General features: G+C 36.1%; 1 protein-coding gene across 1 annotated transcript in view; it reads left to right on the top strand.

Annotated features, from left to right (window-relative positions):
* The first annotated feature begins 13,012 nt into the window (after positions 1–13,012).
* LOC131683055 (cAMP-dependent protein kinase catalytic subunit 1) overlaps positions 13,013–24,460 on the top strand; it is a 121,074-nt gene continuing 109,626 nt past the window's right edge. Inside the window, exon 1 of the mRNA XM_058964869.1 lies at positions 13,013–14,591. Coding sequence (XP_058820852.1) covers positions 13,368–14,429 — 1,062 coding nt within the window. The 5' untranslated portion in view covers positions 13,013–13,367 and the 3' untranslated portion in view covers positions 14,430–14,591. The remainder of the gene's footprint in view (positions 14,592–24,460) is intronic.

The following is a 24,460-nucleotide window of genomic DNA, read 5'->3' as shown; positions in this document are numbered from 1 at the left end:
AGTTAAAAAATTTTAATGGAGACTACCATTAAGCACAAAATATTTTTTTTTCCACTTTTTCTCGAGTTTTCAACTTTGAGCATCAATTGCCTTTGACAAAAGCTACGAATATTCAAAAAATGTGTGTGTATGAAAGGTGTGACCGTTGGGAAGAAATGCTAGTGCGGATGACAATATATAATTATGTTTTAGCAATTTTTTAAGGATTTTTATAGAGACCGCCTAGAGGCGGTGTTGGCAACTACAAGGTTAAACTCTTCGTATCTCTATAGAGTTTTGAATGAAACATATGCTCAAATATGTCATGTGAAAACTAAGAACACCTTTTATGTGATGATATTATTGAAAATGCACATTCGTTCTATTGGTATGAACTTTCATGAAATAACGGATCAAAGACCAAAAATATCCACGAATTAAATCCGAGAAAAGAAGTCCCTCAAAGCCAGTTACAATTAGTAGAGAGCGGAACAAAAAATCATTCTCACAAAAAATCATTCTCATTTTTGCTGATTATTATTGTTTTATTGTTAATTTTGTATAGTTTATCAAAGCAATGACTCGCAAGTATAATTTGCGAACAATAAGAGCTGAACAGTAACATTGCGTGTTACCAATGTATTATTGATCAGAAATATTTTTTTCATTTCAATTTCCACCCCATTTCGTGGTATTTTCCAAAACCAGATTTTTAAACGTTCACTCTTCAAAATAATTGCAGTTTTTCAAAAATATCGAAATTCCTTTTTATATCATATTAAGATCATTCTTTCAACTTTTAGAATCAATTGATCGGTCGATAATTCGCAAAATCATAGTAATTTTTGTAAAAAAAATCAAAACAGCGATTTTTTCACTTTTTGTTATGTTCAACCAATTTATGTATCATCACTTACACAGCTGTTTTCGCAATTAAAAACTACAAGGGGCAGCCCTATGGGGTTGCACGAGCTGTAGACGTAGGACTATACTACTTAATGTAAAACATTTATTTTCTTAGTACATTTATAGTAATAATAAATCAAACATATTTCTTACGTATGGTTTAATCACAACCAATCAACATCGAATATTACATATTGAACCAAACCTTCTTGGTTATCAGGTCATTTCATTTATAGTAGGTGATCGAATCCGATTAAACTTATTTAAGAAGATCTGAAGAAAGAAGACAGAAAACTGTGACCGAACTAATATCTGGAACTAAATCTTTATAGAATAAGATTAGCTTGTACAGTGGGGTAGCCAGGGGGGGGGGGGGGGGGGGGTTTGGGGGTTAAAACCCCCCCCAAACCAAAATTAATTGGATTGAAAAAAAAAGTGATGCTGACGAATTTAATTTAATATTCCACAAAATATTTTTGGAAAAATATTCTCTGATCACTACATTGAGAACTGTGTTTAAAGCGTCATGAGAACTTTTGGAAAATTATGGGAAGGGAATCTTGTAACTTATCTCTTAGCCAAAATCCCATAGTTGTCAAATTACTTCAATGTAAAATAAAATAACTGACTGAATTATTATGAGCTCATTTTTGGAAAGATACTTCAAAATATGGATTAGAGACAATTTTTCGAATGGGAATCTAAATTTGAATAGGTTGATTGCATATAAAACATAAGCTTGTTTACCGAAAACTTACATACATTTCAACATTTGCTGAAAATGTATTTTTTTAGATTGTGTAGAGTTTAGACAACAATTCAATATGGTTAACAACAAGAATAACATTTCAGAAACTAGATGAAAGCTGATGTAATTTTGTCTCTAGCAGGTCAGGATCGGTTTTATGAGCATTGGATTTTTGTTGTATTATCAACTATATGAATAGCCTCTTAGCAGGATGCAATGAATGGCGTACTAAAATTTTGTGTGCTACGTACTAGTACTGCAAGTTGTGAGGTTGACTAATGAAGAAAAATAAAATTAATGCTCGATAAATTTTTAACGGTCACGATCACATTCATTCGAAACTGCCAAATTTCAATGTTAAGTAACATTGAAGAATTTCAAAACGTCAAACTGTTCATCTGCTGATAGAATAATTTTGACGGTTAATCCTCCTAGAAGTAATTATAGAAGAAGAATTACTCTTCAACCAAATTTGGGTCGAGACTTAATGTCTCCAGCAAAGTTTTCGAAAGTGCTATTTCAAACAACTTTGTCAAAGACATAAATATCCCACATATTCAGAGTATCGAAATATAGTAGTAGAAAACCTTTACCAGGGGGTGGGCGTGGCGTAGTTGGTAAATCGATTGCCTTGTACTCAGCGCACCTGGGTTCGAGTCCCGACCCCGCACATAGGGTTAGAAATTTTTCACAAGAGATTTTTCTAACCCGAAGAGGCGAATGACCTCAAGGTTAAAACCTCTATAATCGAAATAAAAAAAAAAAAAAAAAAAAAAAAAACCTTTACCACAAGCTATTCTGAAATTACTGTATTTGATAAATCTCTTCTGCGGTAATTAAATAATAAATTCACATTGCGTTCAAGGTGCCTTTGAAGCTTACAAAAATAATAAGGGAACTGGATATAAAACAAATAATTCCCAGATATTAAAAGGACTCAAAAACACAAAGAGTGATTCCATTTTCAGGAGCTAGCATCAATTCGGCGCAAGCTTAGTCCGCCCACCAAGTTGGTATCGGATTCTGATGAGATGAAGTCGAAACGCAAGTTTCAGTTCCATCCATCCATAATTTAGTTATAGGTTTTGTGTTCTCAACTCGCAATGATTGTTTCAAACAATTTTATCCGTAGCGCAGAAAAAAATAGTTTTCGCCTAAATTTTTCTTCACTAAGAAGAAATATTGCAGGCCCAGTCCATTCAAATCCCTATATGTTGAATTCATGTAGCCTTCATATTTTCAACAAAATTGTTTGAAATGACATTATCAAAAACTTTGCTGAAGGCACCATGTCTCTTAATATTTTTGAAAAATTAATTCACCATCATTACCTCTATGAGAGTTAATCACTAAAATTTCTATATCAAAGCAGGCGCTGTTTTATGTTGATAACTTCCAGAAGTTGTCAAACCTTCAAAGTCATGGATTATTATATTATATTATATTATATTATTATTGGCGATAGACAAAATAAAATAATATTGGCTAAAACCGTGACAAAAAGCCATCTCCATCTGTTATTATATTAGGTGATCTTGAACGTTGAACATTTTTTAGATCATTTATCCCACTTTAAAAGATCGCAATTTTTGACTTCATTGACATATTATACAAGAAAATAATCTATAGAGGTTTGAAAACTGTTCCATGTTGATCCTTCTTGTTTGTAGACTGGAATGACATCTGTTAGACTACTTATGTTTTTGAGTTTTCAATAATTTATCAAACTCATATTAAATTTTAGCATTTTTTCAAAAAATTTACGATTTTCATCAAAACCCCCTCCAAACCAAATTTCTGGCTACGCCACTGAGCTTGTAAAAACTTTTCGATTGTATGTGGTAAAAACCCGGACCAGTGAAGAAAAATCTAATTTTAGACAATTGGGAACATCCCATGTATACTAGCGCCACCTCAAAAAGTTTAGAGAAAAGGCAGAAAAATGTAAACAAACAGCATGCATCAGACTAGTGATTGAGAAATAGATTTTCTTGGTACGTTTTTGGCCTAATGCTTACCTTTTCGTTATCAGGTTGGTGGTTGGTTACTGTTTAAGCTATTTTATAGTGTTGCAAATTTAAATTAAGAACTGAGCGCTTAGCAAGTAGAAATTCCTGCCTCACTTTATAAAATTGCTCTCTGTTCACAATATTGAAATTGATTGTTATGAATGAAGACGTGGTCTAATTAGGTCCAACGCTAGCTAGTTATGATGTCCGAAGACATAACTATAGTACTCGTATAATCAGAAAATACGACATTGATTTATTAGAAAGATTTCGTGTGTAACTGATAAGATAATTTTCCACTTGTTTCATGCCGAGAAACACCAGCAGCTGCCGTTATGCGCTCTTCGTGCTCAAAGAATATCCGAATGCAACTGTCTCTTTCTCTTCCTCATGTGTTATCTATCTCTTTTTGCCGTATGAACAAAACTGTAGAAGAACAAGTGAACAAAATTGCGAGGAATGTGTTGGATTTTCAGTTTTTCAATCCCTAATTGTAGCGATTATTGCAACGTAATGGGTGTTTTTTTTAATAATTCCAGAACATTGCGCCATACACTTTCTTAAAATTATAAGTGAAGCTTATATGAATACATTTTTCATTTAGAAAAGTTCCTGTAAAAAATGGCGTGAATCAACAAACGTTGTGGAACGATTACTTTCGGCGCTGGTTTACGTAAATCGCAAATAATAAACTTTCGTTGTGCAATTTAGTAACAAATTAGATCTATCTAGCTACACATTCGCCTCAAACATTAAACCAAGCGCACAAAGTAAAATGAATGAACGGTGATAATGATGGGTAGAGCGAAAGAGACAACTAATACCACGACACTATGTTAACCGTGTTTGCAAATGGAACTCGCATGTACAAACTATTTTGTGCACGAATAATTATACATAAAGCTCATTCATTCAAGCTCATTCGCATTCACTGGGTAGCGTACCTCCACAGGCAGTGGAATGGACTTCTAACTCAGCTACACTGGCTGTGAAAGCACACAGCGCAGTGATCTGCTTCGCCTCCCGCTCAACAGGTAACTGAGCTGGTTCGGCGAAATCCGTCCGTTTAAATAGTCGATGATGACGTCATTCATAGAAGCGTAGCGCGCTAGGTACACAAATCTGTCGTACTGGACTAGGGAAGCGCTATCTTCTGTGTGTAAATGCGCGATATTTTGACTAGGTTGTTCATTATTTAAATTTTTAATGCCATGATATCAAAAATCTTTGGGTTTATCTTTTGGAATCTATTCTTAGAAATATTTCGGGGCGATATGCGCAAAAAATTGAAAATTTATCGTGAGATGGCTGAATTATATGCGTTTAAAATTGGACCACTTTTGGATTGGAAATGTCTCATCTCACTGCTAGGTGAATTAAGATGATTTTTAGTCTTATTTATGGCTATGGGAAGTGATAACAATCTTTTGTCTGTATTTAATGTTATATATCTCTTTTGATAAAAGTCCGATTTCAACAATCTAGTTCGCTCGAAAGGTTCGTATAAGCTTACTTTAAATACATACATTATTTAGTTACGTCATAAATTTCGGCAGTAAATCTAAAAAAACTGCAAAAACCGCCATTTTTTGCACCTTCAACAATTTATATCTTGGAAATTAAACATCAGAATCAAAAAGCATTCAAAAGCGTTCTGGCTGGGTTATGGGGCTTTCATTTAAAATTGCTTTGGATAAGATTGGTTCAGCCATTGCTGAAAAATACCAATGAAAGTTTGTCCGTTACATACACACACATAGACATTGTCCCAAAACGTTGAGCTAAGTCGATTGGTATTTATTTTATTGAAAGTTTGAGCGAATTCTAAACATTTCTTTTATAAGAAATGTAAAAAGGATAACCAATACTAATATGTTTTGTCAACTTATTGATACAGTAGGTCTACTGAAGCATTTGTCCAAATTTTCCCACTGAGTAGCGTGGCATTAGGGTTGTGATACCGGTACCGAAATTCCCGGGAATACCGACCCATTTTTGGTACCGTAATACCGGTACCAGTATTTTCGGTACTATACAATTTTTTATGTCAAATGTGTTAACTCTGCAGGAGGATCTGGTTCAAAATATCGGTCTGCAAGATAACGTTTAATTATATTAATTTTCGTTCTAGATAAATCGTTGAGATATCATCTTTGTGGGGGAATGAGGTGGGGCCATCATCATAATAATTCTATAAGTTAAAACTTTATTAGCGACATTCTGATTAGTTTCCATTATTCACTTATCTATAAAAGAACGAACAGCGATTTAGTAGCTAACAGTTTTAGAATTGATGAACTGCTTCAAATGGGACGATTTTTAATTATTGGTGATCTGAAAATTCAGCACAACTCCATAGTTTACAGGAAAGCAAGGAGCCTTGATATACATTAGAGAACAGTAGGCAAACGACAAAACTGTAGAACGACATGTACAAAACTGTAGAAGTACAAGTGAACAAAATTGCGAGGAATGTGTTGGATTTTCAGTTTTTCAATCCCTAATTGTAGCGATTATTGCAACGTAATGGGTGTTTTTTCTAATAATTCCAGAACTTTGCGCCATAAACTTTCTTAAAATTATAAGTGAAGCTTATATGAATACATTTTTCATTTAGAAAAGTTCCTGTAAAAAATGGCGTGAATCAACAAACGTTGTGGAACGATTACTTTCGGTGCTGGTTTACGTAAATCGCAAATAATAAACTTTCGTTGTGCAATTTAGTAACAAATTAGATCTATTTAGCTGCACATTCGCCTCAAACATTAAACCAAGCGCACAAAGTAAAATGAATGAACGGTGATAATGATGGGTAGAGCCAACCCTCCCGCAACTTGACGTTTAGCCTAAGTTGCTTGAAACCACCGTGTTTCGAATGATGTCGCCACCATAAAACGCCGTCCACTAATTGTGATACTGTAAATTTCCATGCGAGAAAATATTTCCGTGGCGTCTTTTACGAACTTGTTTTCTTTATTTACATTCGGAAGAGGTAATCAAGATGATCATTTCCAAACAGCGTATTAATTTAATATAAATACAAACAAGTTAATTCGTAATTTTGGAGTTTCATAAAAGGATTACAAATTGTACCGAATGTAAAATGCATGATTTGATTTAAGTACGCTTCTAGTGTGAACTTTTTCTTCTCCCGTCGCCCTTGAAACATCTTTCGCATATGACAATTTTCGAAAGTTTGTCGTTAATCCTTAAATACATTTAGTTTTGAGATTATTATTTTTCACGCATTTAACCCCGCCTTGACTTCGATTGTTTATTTCTGACAGCATAGCATCTAACTGATAGGCGCTGCGACATTTACGGTGCAAAGGTTTCCACGAAATTCAGAAGTGATGGCAACTTTTATCGTTGACGGAGAAAAACAGTCCAGTACCATTGTGTGTGTTGTTTACATTGCAATACAAATATTAGTACCTAATATCTTAAGACTAAATGATGGTGCTCACTAACTAGTATAAGCGCCGCTGGTTTGTATGCTGATGATTCCAAAAAATCATGAATCATTAAAAATAATGCATCGGAGTAAAGATGCATTATTTTTAAACAAAACAACACTAAACCCCCAAAAAGTCTTCAAAAATGAATTATCCAAAATAAAAAAATCTGAAAAAGAAAATTTTCGCTGTGAACAAATTTACGCTTTTTTTTAGAAATTGCTCTTGAATAAAGTTTGAACCGCCATTTTAGACCCACAGACCCAAAAAAGTGGTTTCAACGATTTGTATAGGAGCTGTCAAGTTGTTCCCCCTCTGGGTAGAGCGAAAGAGACAACTAATACCACGACACTATGTTAACCGTGTTTGCAAATGGAACTCGCATGTACAAACTATTTTGTGTACGAATAATTATACATAACGCTCATTCATTCAAGCTCATTCGCATTCACTGGGTAGCGTACCTCCACAGGCAGTGGAATGGACTTCTAACTCAGCTACACTGGCTGTGAAAGCACACAGCGCAGTATTCTGCTTCGCCTCCCGCTCAACAGGTAACTGAGCTGGTTCGGCGAAATCCGTCCGTTTAAATAGTCGATGATGACGTCATTCATAGAAGCATAGCGCGCTAGGTACACAAATCTGTCGTACTGGACTAGGGAAGCGCTATCTTCTGTGTGTAAATGCGCGATATTTTGACTAGGTTGTTCATTATTTAAATTTTTAATGCCATGATATCAAAAATCTTTGGGTTTATCTTTTGGAATCTATTCTTAGAAGTATTTCGGGGCGATAAGCGCAAAAAAATTGAAAATTTATCGTGAGATGGCTGAATTATATGCGTTTAAATTTGGATTGGAAATGTCTCATCTCACTGCTAGGTAAATTAAGATGATTTTTAGTCTTATTTCTGGCTATGGGAAGTGATAACAATCTTTTGTCTGTATTTAATGTTATATATCTCTTTTGATAAAAGTCCGATTTCAACAATCTAGTTTGCTCGAAAGGTTCATATAAGCTTTCTTTAAATACATACATTATTTAGTTACGTCATAAATTTCGGCAGTAAATCTAAAAAAACTGCAAAAACCGCCATTTTTTGCACCTTCAACAATTTATATCTTGGAGATTAAACATCAGATTCAAAAAGCATTCAAAAGGGTTCTGGCTGGCTTATGGGGCTTTCATTTAAAATTGCTTTGGATAAGATTGGTTCAGCCATTGCTGGAAAACACCAATGAAAGTTTGTCATAACACACATAGACATTGTCCCAAAACATTGAGCTGAGTCGATTGGTATTTATTTTATTGAAAGTTCTAGCGAATTCTAAACATTTCTTTTATAAGAAATGTAAAAAGGATAACCAATACTAATATGTTTTGTCAACTTATTGATACAGTAGGTCTACTGAAGCATTTGTCCAAATTTTGCCACTGAGTAGCATGGCATTAGGGTTGTGATACCGGTACCGAAATTCCCGGGAATACCGACCCATTTTTGGTACCGTAATACCGGTACTGAACAAAAGCCAGTGCCGGTATTTTCGGTACTATACAATTTTTTATGTCAAATATGTTAACTCTGCAGGAGGATCTGGTTCAAAATATCGGTCTGCAAGATAACGTTTAATTTTATTAATTTTCGTTCTAGATAAATCGTTGAGATATCATCTTTGTGTGGGAATGAGGTGGGGCCATCATCATAATAATTCTATAAGTTAAAGCTTTATTAGCGACATTCTGATTAGTTTCCATTATTCACTTATCTATAAAAGAACGAACAGCGATTTAGTAGCTAACAGTTTTAGAATTGATGAACTGCTTCAAATGGGGCGATTTTTAATTATTGGTGATCTGAAAATTCAGCAAAACTCCATAGTTTACAGGAAAGCAAGGAGCCTTGATATGCATTAGAGAACAGTAGGCAAACGACATAAAGTTCGAAACCAATTTTCAGAAAAGCAAGAGAGGAAATGCGATTAACCTGCTCGAATTTACTGCCATTCTCGCTTTGATTTACAGTTGTTAATAGGGTTTCATAGATTTACCATCTGTTCAATCCTTGTTGAACGAACTATTATTTTCAGCAGCCATGTAAAACGTTGTGTAAATTAATAATTGTTATTGCCTTCAACATTATTTTTATTATAAATTTACCGAGGAATTTTCTTTTTATTAAAAATGAGTCTTTAGCTTTGAAAACTAAATGGCATATATCATATGTTTGTTTTAGTACTTCCGATTTTGGATCCATGGTATAAAATAGAACTGTAATTTAGATCTAGCGATGGAGATGTCCTCAATAACTTTGTTTATTGGCCGTTTTCAAAAAAAATACGTGGTTTGCTCGTTTCCCCAGTTAAACTCATTCCGGAACCGGTTCGGATATGGATTCCAAATCAAATGCAACAACCGATTCCGACTCAGAATCGGTTGTTGTATTTGATTTGGAATCCATAATGACTCCATTCAGGATTCCGAATCAAATTCCGAATGGTTGGACTAGTTATCCTCTAGGGAGAGATATGCGGAGGGAAAAAAGGCAAACTAGCAACGGTAAATATCGCGATAAAAAACTAGCATCACTTATTGCCAACCAAGTTTAGCGTGACTTTATTTTCAATGCTATTATTTTAAAAATAAGAAATGAAGTGCGTTGGAAAATTTTGTGCAAATCGGCCTTGTAATTACGCTCTAATAGCGGAAATTAGTTTTTTTTCGTTTCCCGAAGGATGCTGCATTACGCGGTAAATGGGTTGAATTTTGCGAGCTTCCGGAAGACTTCCCGTTGCTGGATTCTATGCGGCTGTGCAGCGCAAGTTTTTTTCGAACAAAAATCGGTAAATATTTTAACCATATTTTTATCTTTTAGTATCATTTCAATCAACATGACATATCTATAATAAACGGAAAGAGAATACTGCAAAAAAACTCCGTTCCTGTGTATTCCCACGTTACGCAGTTATCGGAGTTGAAGGAAAACAAAAAAGCACATTCGAACATTTTCTCCCAGCAAACATTAGATGATGGATCTATTTCCCACAGAAAACCATTCTTGACCCTATCGAACAACGTAAAGCATCTACAGAAGATAGGTAAGGCGCATAAAGTATAACATGCGGTAACTTTCGGACAAAAAATCATCTCTTCAGCTCAACCAAAAACAACACTGCATGCAACGCAACCACCCGGAAGAAACCAAATAGAGGATATTACCGATGATTCCACCGGGAATCCGACCTTTGGATATGATGACGAGGAAATCGAAGAAGCTGGAAAACTGCAATCTCCGGTGTCATCTGTGGGTGATATTGACCCAAATGCTTCCTGTAAAGATAGCACTAGTCTGTATCGTCAATGTGTGGAGCAACAGTGCACTGCAGTGGTATGTTTTCTTCTTTATTAATAAATATCAACTTCTAATTTAAAACGATACTCCAGTGTAATTGAACAGCTCCGACTTTCTTTGCAAGAAAAAGACAACAATATTAAAATGTTGAAGCGCAAATACGATGATCTTGACCACCAGTACCAACAACATCCCGTAGAAAAAATCACAAGAAAAATGTTTAATGAGGACCAATGTAAACTGCTAGCGGGAGATGTTCGTGTGCCAAAATGGTCAGATGATTCCATCGCCAAAGGTTTAAGAGCCAGATTACACATGAGCAGAAGCGCGTACGAAATGGAACGGAAGAAATTGAAGTTACCAAGTGCGCGTACACTTAATGAGAAAATACAACATCTGCATTTCGAACCAGGTATTCTAAATGAAGTATTTGAACTTATGAGCACTAAAATCCCGTTTATGGAAAAGGATGATTTGGATTGTGCCCTTGTGTTCGATGAGATGGCAATTGCGCAAGGAAAGGATTATTGTCTAAATAACAAACATTACTTTGGAGACATAACTTTGCCGAATCATTCTGGAGCAGCCACACATGTACTGATGTTAATGCTAGTGGGAATACGGAGGAGATGGAAGCAAATAGTTGCGTATCACTACACGGGTTCTTCTATCGCTAACGGGTGTCTACGGGATATCGTCGATACAATAAAGCGATCTGAAACACTTGGCCTTCGAGTACACGCAGCCATTAGTGATTGTGGTAGTAACAATAAGCGATTGTGGAATGATTTGCATATCCAACATAGTGAACATCAAGTATTGTTCAATAGACCGATTATTCACCCTTGCGATAAAAGCCGAACGCTTGAAGTAATTCCCGACTGTGTACATGTTTTCAAGAATTGTGTTCAAGGCTCGCTTAAAAACCAAATCATAGTCCTTCCTCTAGATACAATAAAGCAATATAGTTTATGCTCGACCACAGCCAACATGATGCACATTCGTGATCTAGTGCTATATGAGGCATCTAGTGGTCTTAAAATGGCAACAGGACTCACGACTTCAGATGTTGATTTTAGTAGATTGCAAAATAACTTCGATAAAATGAAGGTACCATATACAGTATAGATATGTAATTGCATCCAAATATTTTTTTTTATTATTTTAGGTTGGAAATAGTACAAAATATTTCAACCATCAAGTCGCTGCCGCATTGAAAGTTTATAGCATCCAAATGAATCGACCGGAGGTTCTTACTACCGCTTTTTTCATCGAGAACGTTGCAGAGTGGTTTAAGATCGTTACATCGCGTAACCTACAGACAGCACTTAGTCGGAAAAGTCCAGCGGACTATGATAGAACAGTTCAATTTCTCAACACATTTCGTTGTTTCATCTTTCGCTGTAAAGTCGGCGAAAAAGCTTACTGGAAACCTTGGCAAGCGGCAATGATCATGGCGACAGACTCACTACTTCGTTTGCAACGTTATTTTCTAGATAGAGGATATGACTTCGTACTCTTGGCAAGATTTAAACAAGATTGCGTTGAAAATATATTTTCTCAGTTGCGTGCCAAATGTAAAACGCCTAGGGCTTTACAAGTGAAGGATAATCTTAAACTAATAACGATCGGTCAAATTATGGAGGAAGTAGCGAATTCTTCCTATTCATATGATCCAAAAGAGTGGCTCGTAAGTTTTTCGGACAAACTCAATACTGCTAGGACAACCGTACCAGAAAGCACAATACCTACCGTTCACATCGGAAACTATTGGAATGCAACAAACAATATCGGCACATTTCAAGCCAGCGAAGAAAACAGCATATATTACGTCGCAGGAGTTGTCCTTCGTAGTCTCCTAAACAGAGGAACCATATGTGATCAGTGCATTAAAAGTTGCACTGATGGCAATCGAAATACAGGTGATCTAGCACTTTTAACATCATTCCGGGATTATAATGGCACCGCTTTGATTTACATTAATTTAGAGACATATGTGTTTTTTTCTGCTCTTGAAAAAATATTCGCTCAAAATATTGTTTTTTTGCAAACGATTAAATACGATGTCAACACATTTCTTTACAATTTGATGATTAAAGTTGAAGCTAAGCATTTTGCGTCTTGTCATAATATTAAAGATAAGATAGTTAACCGCTTCATAATTTTTAGATTGCGGTCTAGTTCCACTAAACCAGCACGTGAAAAGCGCTACGATAGTAATTCAATGTTTTGAACAAGAATAATTAAAGCGTAAATAATAGCAGCTATTGAACACAATGGAATAAAAAAATCTGCTTTTTCTAAGATACACTGAGTTTTCGTTTGGCGACTATTTATAAATAAAAATAAAGAGATAACATTACTGCCCAAAAATATTGCACCCGTGCAGTTAAATAATGATCGGCTGGCTCAAAATTTTGACAGTTAGCTGGCTCAAGATGGCGTCTTCGCATATCTCTCCCTAGAGGATAACTAGGTTGGACCGGGTCGGTTTACTTGGTTTATCTACCCCTTTTCAAAAAATATGCGAAATTTATACTTTAACCTAGTGCAAATTTTCAATTGGATTTATACTGTCATAATCAATAAACCTAAGAAAGTTTAAGTTAATAATTATGTTTGTGTGTTAACTCAAACGATGGATAATCTATCAACCGCAAGTTTGTTAACATAAATAGTAAGTGATAGCATCTGCACTGGTGACTAAGCTTGTTATGTTTAGAAATAAAGTAGTTGAGCTTAATAACATTAAAATTGGTCGACAATTTAAAGAGTGAAAAAGTCAGCGATATACGAAATCTTTTGGAAAATTGGTGTTCTAAAGAGAGAATCAAACGCTGGATCTCGATGCAGAATTAGCGGTGAATCAAGTCATCTATAACAGTGGACAATTTTATAAGCATCCGCTGAAAAAAACAAACATGGGAAATAATGCGACTTCCACCAACAAAAAAGTTGACGCTGCTGAAAGTGTAAAAGAGTTTTTGGATCAAGCTAAAGAGGACTTCGAGGAAAAGTGGAAAAGAAATCCTACAAATACGGCTGCTCTAGACGACTTTGAACGAATTAAAACCTTGGGAACCGGATCCTTTGGAAGAGTAATGATAGTACAACATAAATCAACCAAAGATTACTATGCCATGAAGATCTTGGATAAGCAAAAAGTGGTTAAACTCAAGCAAGTTGAACATACGCTAAATGAGAAAAGAATATTGCAAGCAATTTCATTTCCATTTTTGGTTAGTTTAAAATTTCATTTCAAGGATAATTCAAATCTCTACATGGTGCTAGAATACGTCCCTGGGGGAGAAATGTTTTCCCACTTACGTAAGGTTGGGAGATTTTCTGAACCACATTCAAGATTCTATGCAGCCCAAATTGTTCTTGCATTTGAGTATTTGCACTATCTAGATTTGATATATCGTGATTTAAAACCCGAAAATTTGTTAATTGATTCCCAAGGATATTTAAAAGTAACTGACTTTGGGTTTGCGAAACGCGTGAAAGGTAGAACATGGACTCTGTGCGGTACTCCAGAATATTTGGCCCCAGAAATTATTCTGAGCAAAGGATATAATAAAGCTGTTGATTGGTGGGCACTAGGAGTTTTGGTGTACGAAATGGCAGCAGGATACCCACCGTTCTTTGCAGATCAACCAATACAAATTTATGAGAAAATAGTATCTGGAAAAGTACGTTTTCCGTCTCATTTCGGATCTGAACTAAAGGATCTTCTGAGAAATCTTCTTCAAGTAGATCTTACAAAGCGTTATGGTAATCTGAAGGCGGGAGTAAATGATATAAAAGGGCATCGATGGTTTGCATCAACCGATTGGATAGCAGTTTTCCAAAAGAAAATAGAAGCTCCCTTTATTCCCCGTTGTAAAGGACCTGGAGATACTAGTAACTTTGATGACTATGAGGAGGAAGCTTTGAGGATTTCAAGCACAGAAAAATGTGCTAAGGAATTTGCTGAATTCTAAATCATTAGCCTGGGATCATTAAAAATCATTTATAATGCTTTAAACTACAGAACAAATGTGGATGTACAATCAGACAATTCTGATTGATTTAGTTCAGTACAAAACAAAGGGCTGGAGGCTAGAAAGGGCGAGGACAAATTGAGCTGCTGTTGCCATGTTTATGTAAGTAAAATTTGCATATTAATCTTCTTTTCTTCATTTCTCTCAAAAAAGGTTAAACCAGGTTGGTTGTTTATCAGTAATAGACCTGTCGTCAAATTTTTTTTGTTAGATTTTTTCATCCTCAAATCCATTCTGCATATTTTCACGATAATTTGATGCCTCTAAACAAAAAATATATATAGTATATTGCATGACTGCCGCCAGGCATCATTTCAGTGATGAACAGGCCCACTAATTTCATGCAAACAATGATCACACACTACAGAATAAGCACAACGCTCTTTTCTTTGCGTTAGTGATGGAGTGGTTTGGTTGAGTACCTCGCTCCTCTCTTGCTCTTTAAATTATGTGTTGCGTGCTCTGATAAATTCACCATGGCGCGCGCTCCAGAGTGCACTGCGGTGGATGTATATACTAGAGTGTATATTGGAGTGTGCTCTTTGGTTAATTTGCTTCTGGCAATTGGTAGTGCGATTGCCGATTTGATTATCATTGCACAGGTCCCGGATGCAGATTTAGCAGGAATTTTTAAATTTTACTAAAACTAAATAACGTAGCCTCATTAAGTCTTTGGAGAAGTTCTCGTAGTTTATAAGCCCCTTCTTTTTGTTAAAACAACAGTAAAGGTGGTTCTAATTTTACCAAGACCAAAAAATTAACTTTTTAATCATTCCAGCTAGAGCCAAACGACCCTCAGCGAAGTTGCAAAATGAAAATTTTTGGAAAAAATTGCTGAAGACATGTAAGCTCCAGCTAAAATCGAAGGTTAGAGTTTTTCTTAGAAAACTTATTCAAATAACTTTTGCGGTATTGATTCATGAATAAAATTTCTTCTCGATTCGCAAACTGCCCGAATTATTTTATTTTTTAAATGAGTACTCGTAAGAGATTCATTCAACAATACGTGTTTCGCGTCTAAAATCTAACAGATTTATTTTTCATGTCAAGTCAACCAAGTCAAAGTAAATTTATTGGAAAATATTGGTTCAAGCAAGTAGAAATCTACGGAAAGTAGATACAATCTATCAACAATGACACTCATATGGTAATGGTAAACTAGCGCTTCTATCAAATCAGTGGTACATATATGAAACAAGCACTTTCTGTCAGATTGCCCCCGGGCTGAGCCGTTGCATGATCCTTCATGAAAATATATGAATTTGCACGATTTTAGGGAATTGATCGTAAAAATATTGTGCAGCGCTGTTGTTGTAGAATATTTGCTGATTAGTCGCCAATTTAAAGCTGGGGCGCAACGACAAATTCAATTTCAAGTGCGATCAGTCGAGAGAAAGTTCATGTGAGTATGAGAGTACCGATCCTCGCTGTAGGGGTGCTCATTTTGATGGCGACATATATGGAAAGAAACTAAAATTAAAGTTGGATTTTTTTATTGAACTAAAGAGTTCGGAAATTAGTATAAACAAATTGAATATTTTTATATCTCGAACCATTTTTTACTTTCTAAATATTTGGAATCATGTTGGAAAGATGGTGGAGAAGATTTATATGGAAGTCTGAATACTTCATGAGATATTTCAATAATACCAATAAAGCAAGGCTACTTTATATTTGTATATTTGTATTTGTATTTGTATTTGTATTTGTATAAAAAAGTCCAACTGACAATTTGTCTAAATGAACTAAACTAAACTAAGTTAAACTAAACACAATTAAACTAGTGACAATACACGACGACGAAACTGCGAAGAATTCACGACGAAGTCGAAAATTTCAGCAAACTCGTTGAAGCGACGACTCATTGCTAAAATCGGACTATTGGCAGCGTAGTTAGTGCTGCGCATTTCAGAATGCAGCAGGGCTCGTGGGCGGAGAGAACGGGTAGGCGCGTAGAGGCTGATTTGCGCTAGTAGCTCCGGATCATCATATTCAGCCAGCAGAATCTTTGACACGAAAGTAGCCTGCGCTGCATGTCTCCGATGCGTTAAAGTATTAAGTCCTAGAAGACGACAACGGTCCTCATACGGTGGCAGGTTTAACGGATCGTTCCACGGCAATCCTCGTAACGCATATCGTATGAATTTACGCTGGACTGCTTCGATCCTTAGGCTCCACGTTGCTTGATAGAGGCACCAAGTGATAGAAACTTACAAAATGGTTTGTAAATCTGATGTGAATTTTGTGTGTTTTAACGTGGTAATGGCAAAGCCCTGTTTTTAAACATACGCTCTAAACGAACCCCCTGGAACTGTTACTGTTGAGGAATTGGGTCGGTAGTCTAGTACATAATATGCTAACCCTTAACATAGGCTTTCTTTAACAAGCTGAGCCACTCTAGGGACTGAAATATACCTCAATTAAGGGGTATACAAAGTTGTGGCGAAAAAGTGAGCTAAGTTCGTGATGTTTTAAAGTGCTTTATGCAAATTTTAATATTTTAAAATTTTAGTACTATCGAAGTTCGAAAAAACAAGTTGAATTAAAAAAAAATTCAAGATCAGCGGAGTTCTGGCACATCCCCGAAGCGTATTTTTTTGGCAGAGGTTTGCAATGAACGGTTTCCAAGCCGAACCGTTTAACTGAAATCAAAAAAAGTAAACTGATTATTTAAGAAAAATGTATTGTGGTGAACTTGAACGGAGCGGTTTCCCAAAAAAAAATTTCCTGCGAAACAATCATGTTGATTAAAAAATGGAGTTTACACCAGCGCTGTTGTTGTAGAATATTTGCTGGTTAGTCGCCAATTTAAAGCTGGGGCGCAACGACTTGGATAGGGCGCAACAACCTGGATGGGGCGCAACGACATTGATGGGGTACGAAAACTATAACGCCACTATACGTAAAGTGGACCGGAAAATGAGCGGCGTGAATGCAAACATAACGAAAAGTACTAAATTGGTGCTTTTTGCTATGAAGGGTGCATTCCACATAAAAATTAATATCCGATTTCTTCGAAAAAAATTTCTCACACCCTTTAACAAAAAAGTGTGTCAATTGTTATTTGTTAAGCTTATTATTCAATAAATTGTACATATACCATAATAACCATAATGATAACTCGTAAACTTTACAATATATGGAAAGAAATTAAAATTAAAGTTGGATTTTTTATTGAACTTAAGAGTTCGGAAATTAGTATAAACAAATTGAATATTTTTATATCTCGATCCATTTTTTACTTTCTAAATATTTAGAATCATGTTGGAAAGATGGTGTAAAAGATTCATATGGGAGTCTGAATACTTCATGAGATATTTCAATAATACCAATAAAGCAAGGCTACTTTATAGTAGACACCCTGTGATAGAAACTTAGAAAATGGTTTGTAAATCTGATGTGAATTTTGTTTGGTGATGGCAATGCCTTGTTTTTAAGCATACGCCCTAAACGAACCCCCTGGAACTGTTACTGTTGAGGTATTGGGGCGGTAGTCTAGTACATAATATGCTAACTCTTAACATAGGCTTTGTTCAACAAGCTGAGCCACCCTAGGGACTGAAATATACCTCTATGAAGTGGTTATCTACAAAGTTGTGGCGAAAAAGTGAGCTAAGTTCGTGATTTTTTTAAAGTGCTTAATGCAAATTTTATTCGAAAAAGCGAAAGTAGTAGTGGTAGTACTCTCGAAGTTCGAAAAAACAAGCTGAATTAAAAAAAATTCAAGATTGGCGGAGTTCTGGCCCATCCCCGAAGCGTATTTTTTGGCAGAGGTTTGCAATGAACGGTCTCCAAGCCGAACCGCTCAACCGAAATCAAAAAAGTAAACTGATTATTTAAGAAAAATGTATTGTGCTAAACTTGAACGGAGCGGTTTCCCAATAAAAAAGAATTTCCTTCAAAAAAATTATGTTGATCAAAAAATGGAGTTTTAAACAAAAAATCATTGCAAAGAATTGATAATTTTTGGATGAAAAAGCAATCGTTCAAATACAAGTGTAAATACAAACAATTCAAAAAAAAATGAAAATCGGATGAGTAGTTTTTGCGAAATCATGTTCACCGCAACGGTACTTTTCAAAAAACTTAGTTCCGATATAATTGCGTTTAATTTTGTTGTGTTTACCTTATTCGCGAAAGAACCAGCACGCTGCGAACCGGCTATACTTTGAAATCTAGTTCTCCGACCTGGATAAAATTTCGCACAGATATTTTCAAAAATGTGTGAATATTCAATAATTTTCAATCGATTTTTTGAGTTCCAACTTTGTATATAACCCCTTAACGTGAAAGTCAGGTAAAATGATTTTTTCGTTCTCGGAGATTAACTCAAAAATAAAAGCGTTTTTCGAAAATCCAAGAATACTTATCTCTTCGTATTTAAATTTTCTACAACTAAGTATGCTTGGAATTTTGAAATTTTCCTTTCTGAAGCCGGGAATGTCTTTTTGTAGCAAAAAAATGGCTATAACTTAGCTCTGACAGCATATATCGAAAATTGAAAAACACTGTTCGATGCGGAATTTCATGGGTAATTCCAATATATAATAATATATACAACAATTATTGCGAAAATAGTAGAAATTTTCATTTTCCGCCTCATAGTTTTGGATATTTTTTCCGGTTTTCAATGATTCTTTTCACCTACCGCATCGCTTTGTTTCGCAGTGAATTGGTGTGCGAGATGCACGGGTGGTTCGATGGCATAATATTGAAAGAAAAAAATGCATGCAAACAATCCAAACAAACCGATGCAACTTGCCAAGTACAGAAAATGATAACTATTTTGGAACTGCATGTTACTATATTTCAGAATAGTGTTAAAGTAAAGTACAGTGTACACTTTATTTACTAAATCGTTTGTTTCACTTTCAATGCCGGTTAGGTTGATAGCAATGCGTATACATATTGTGCGCGTTTCTGATATTTCTGATGTTTAGAAGCTCGTATATAAGGAAAACTATCTGAACAAATATTTGTGCTCATTTCGATTTTTTTGCTTATTGTTGGAGAGCAGGTAATATGATTTAGATTTAACTCTTCTGAAAAGATCTATTAGTTGTAATAAATAGGAGCTGCGGTTCCTGAAGCCGTAAACAATCCGTTCACAAGCAGTCAGGTGTAAAGCCAACCGATAAAGTAAAGCAAAGTCATTTTCGATAGACTTCACAGCACACAGAAAAAATATTTTGTAATTTTACATTGATTATCATGCACGTATTGGTAGCATGAAAACAGATGTAAAACCAAATCATTCCGCAAATACACGAGTTTTATTCAACGGATTTTGCATTCATTTTTCACGTCAATTGAAAACTAATGCATTTCTGCTTTTATGTTCGGATGTGTTTGAAAAATACATGGCGTGTAAAAGCATATGAATAAAGAGATAAAACTATATGCCTTTTGATGCTCTAAATATGTGCGTTGATTCGAATTTGATTTTCAATTCAATTTTCGATTCAAACTATGCATGTTTACAACCATGCTTGTTTGCATGTCGTATAAATTTCATCATATTTTATTATGTTGATTTCTAGTGCATAACACAATTGCAGGGCTAATGCTACTAAATATATTGTTCTAATATATTTGTTCTATTGATAGGTTCTATTCGCCTTCTCGCTGTATTTGAAGAATTGTGTACAATAAGGTTCAAAGTTATACAAGCTCTTTCAATAATTTTGGGAAAGGTTTTGTGTGAAACGGGCCTGATTCTCACAGATAGGCTGCGGGCCATAGAAGAGTTTGACTTGGAATTTTCTATACTATTGTTCAAAAGTCTTCCATCACGGTCATGGTAACTGATCCCATGGCTTATTTCTTCCTCATCTTGTTGATCGTCTTGCGAATCTTCCGTGCTACGTTCTTGATAAAGTTTTCCACTGACATATTTTTTGCGGCTGTCCTCAGTTCGCCATATCATTTCCTATTATGACTTGTAACCACTAATAACTGACGTGCAAATCATGTTTCTAACGTGTGTCAGAGAAATAACTATCCTTTCCAAATGACAGCAGCAAGTAGCAATTTACCACTAGCCGGCGCTACGATCAGCCGGTAAAATTCCAGCAATCGGTATTTTGAATAGACCGATTATTTTTACAACCCTTCGTCGCTCGAGGTGTTTGTCTATTCTCTGTAGTAAAACTATTCGAAAATGTGTTACCGGGAATCACGTTTTCGTTATGAGAGAATGTGCACTGCAAAGTATGACATTTGTCAAATAATTAAAACCTAATATTATATTTTATTATTTTTGTTGTCGGATGCCCCGTGTAATAAAACATAATTTCATAGCCAAAATGCCTATAAGAATAATCTTCCAAAATGTAAAAATGTAGTAATTTTCGAGATAATTTAAATTTTGTTGCAGTGATTTACTTTGCCGTCAGACTGATCGACCTTCTGATCTTTATCTCCTAACAGGTAACACGACACCCTTTAGGAATATATCTAACAATTATTTGCTGACGTAATTTTAGAATCTATTCTGTTTGAAGACGACAGCAAGATTTTTCCTAATATGTTTGAAGTATTCATAACGTTTTATAAGTAGAATTGGAAAGATTTAATCTTTTTTCGGTTTCCAAGAATAATTATATTTTTTAAATATAACATATAACGTTAAAGAGTATTCAGTATTTGTATAGATCTTACATATAACCACAAACAAAAGATATTTTTAATACTTTACTAGTAACGCATACGGGGAAAGTTAGCGGTCTAGAACTACAAATGCATGTAATTTTAATAGGTTTTGCATCATCTTGAAACCATGGCGGTACTAGTTTATATGGGAAGTTATCGTTTGACTGCATTGTGTACCCCGCAACTCTGAACCAGGGACTCCAATCGACAAAAACATCAATGTCCTGTGTGAGCGCTATAATGTTTGTCTGAAACTAATTTTGAGAAAAAAAAAAAGGTTCAGCCATCTCTGATAAAATAAGTGAGTCTAAATTATACATTAGACCGGCAACAATTTCGACATTTTTTCGGAACACTGTTAAATCAAACGGTACATGGCCACACATACCATTTGTCAAATATGAGTTTTTTCCGAAAACTCTAGGTCGCTCACAAGAGTTTTCAAGTTTGTATGTGAGAATATATGAAATATTGGCAAAACAAACAATAAATTCAGTGAAAAATACCTGTATCATCTTATACATCCCCAGTGGCGTAGTAGTGGGGGATTTGAGTACAAACAATCCCCCCCCGAAATATTTTGAAGAAATTTAAAAAAATTGAACATTTTAAACAAAAATACGCCTAATGGATTTTTCTTTAATTTAAATTCTCAAAGTTTCACATGGAAAGTTGTCTTGTGAGAATATTTCCTTGTAGTGAAAATTGGCGACAGACCTCGACACCTACCGTTCGGCTCGTTATGGAGGCTAGGTCTACCGCCGAGGACTATAACGAGTAGATCGCGGTGAAGTGGCTCCTGGTATCGTGACAAAACTGGGAGCTTATTGGTTCACGAAACGAACATCTACATTCCGCCACGTTCTGTAGTCCTTGACTGACAGAAAACATGCACTGGGGAATGTGCGTGAAGTATCTCCATAGCGACCACCAGGCGATTCGCTACCGCATCGGCCAATAGAACCATGCTGCTGCACGGAGAAGGACGACCGGCAACCTAAGTGGAAGACGAAAGCCTTTAACAAAAACCTCTTTGTTGAGTCACTTCGGCGAACAGCGAAATCAAGTACGTTGATGCGGCTGATCTTACAAGAAAGATTGTGACGGCTTTTGACGTTACAATGACACGAAAACTGGAGCCATGCAGTAGACGGTGTGCAGCTTATTGGTTAAATGAGTAGCTCACTACGCTACACGCTGCTTGTCTTAGATCCAGAAGGCGGGCTCAGAGTGCAAGATCAGAGAGTAAGAGAGGGGCGCAAGCGTAGTTTAGAGAAGCTAGGGACGCTTTAAAATGGGAGATCAAGCTTAGTATACCAGTTTGCCATGAGTAGCTGTGCTGAGAAGTTGACGCTAATCCCTGGGGGACGCGTACTGAATCGTCATGACGAAGATGAAGGCTACAGATAACAAATATACCCGGGTAAGCTAAAGAGCAAACAGGGGCAGCCACAAAAGATAACCTGAATAGTGGTCGCAGTGGCATAGTTTCCCCTCACAAAAAAGCTAAAGATAATCGTTGAGAGTCTCTTCCCGAAGCGCGATCCAACTACCTGGTTACCGACACCGTACGGTGAAGAAGAAGAAGCTAACACAGCCGAGTGGCAAGCGACTAACGACGAGCTCAAAGGAGCGTCGATACAACTAAAATAAAAGTAAGCCCTCGGTCCGGATGTAATACCAAACGTGGCGCTGAAAGCGCGATCCTGGCATATCCGGACATGTTCAGGATGCGACTGCAGAAGTGTTTAGACGATGACAATGATACCTGGATAAATTACATCGCGGGTAACGGTGTTATTGTGGGGAGGATGCTTACCTAAGGACCTATCCCTATTGCTGAGGAGAATGCATCACAACCGATTGACATCATTTAGGGAAAACCGATTCGAAACATAATCTTCAATACCATCACCTGTACTACAAATAGTTGCCAATTTTGGGGCAGCTGTTCAGGCCATACAAACAACTGTAAAAGAAGCATCCAATAGCTCAAAATCAACTGCTATCACCAATTACGACGGATTTACGCTGGTGACCGGTAATGCTGTAGGCAAGGAAGAACATCTGATCAGAGGCATCAAGATAACATTAACGGTAATGTCATTGACGTGAATAAGAGAAATTGACCCCCAAGATGCAGTAGATGAGTAGAAAAATCTTTCCACACCGCGAAAGAAGTATGCAAAGGGGAATTGAAAGTTGCGTGGAAGAGATCCGAAGGACACTCACTAATATTTGTTTTTGTTTTATTTTATTTTCACATATGGTAACTTCTTAAAAGACCCACGGTTCCGTGATGTTACCGCATTAAGTCGTGTTATATAAACGAATTAGATAATAAAATGAAGAAAGCATGGAATTTATGCTGATTCAGCTAAATAAATGTTTTTTTTGTTTCAAGTGTGTCTACGTTTACGTGTTGCTGATCAAATTCATCACCTTCGTGTGTTTGTATATACTTGCCAAGTGTAATAAGAATGTAATAAAAATTTCCATAATTGTATTGAACATAACCAGCTATCGCATCATAATTTGAATAAAAGAGAAAGGCACAAGTTTGAGAGTACATTAAATTGTTGAAATCTGTTGAAACATTTACTAGATCACTTGAAAAGTACAGGTTGGGGCAAAATTTTGGTTTCCTTAATAGATAGGTTATATAATTGCTCTGAAGATCGGCTTTTTACCGAGGTCCGAATGGCCGAGTTTCATGTTCCTTTCGATTCAGTTTATCGATTTCAGCAAATGTCAGTGTGTGTACTGTGTATGTACTGGGTGACAATAAATAATATCTGTTCTTATAGTATGGTTTAAAAATCTTTAACACTTTTGTGTCAAACTTTAGGTCATTTAGATCATCTGTGCACTTGAGCCATTTGACTAAAAAAACCAATTGGACAGTGACTGGCGGTGAGCTGCCGAGTTACTTAGCTCCCGTCGATATCTGCTCCGATAGGTCCCTGCGATGAATTTACCCGACTCCGACTGAGAGTTCCTCGTTGGCGGTATTTTTACCGACACCGAAGCGTGGAGGTCAGTCCGACGATTCGGTATGTAACGCAGCTTCCGGTTCGTTAACGCTTCCACCACGTACCGCTGGTACATCGACGCGGATTTAGTCTACACGACGGGGAACCGCTAGGATGAGTTTATTATAATTGTCAGCTCCACCCTACTAGTATCTGTGCGACTATGATTTTCTACGCTTAGAGCCGACATATCGCTTCACACTTCTCCGAATCAGGGGTACTCAAAGACCATGTGCTCCGGCGTATCTTCAACACATACATACCAACACATTTTAAGACAGGAGACGG

This window comes from Topomyia yanbarensis, chromosome 2, assembly GCF_030247195.1.
Source record: "Topomyia yanbarensis strain Yona2022 chromosome 2, ASM3024719v1, whole genome shotgun sequence".
Taxonomy (NCBI): Eukaryota; Metazoa; Arthropoda; class Insecta; order Diptera; family Culicidae; genus Topomyia; species Topomyia yanbarensis.
The sequence above is the reverse complement of the archived record's forward strand: the minus strand, read 5'-3'. Positions and strand labels throughout refer to the sequence as shown.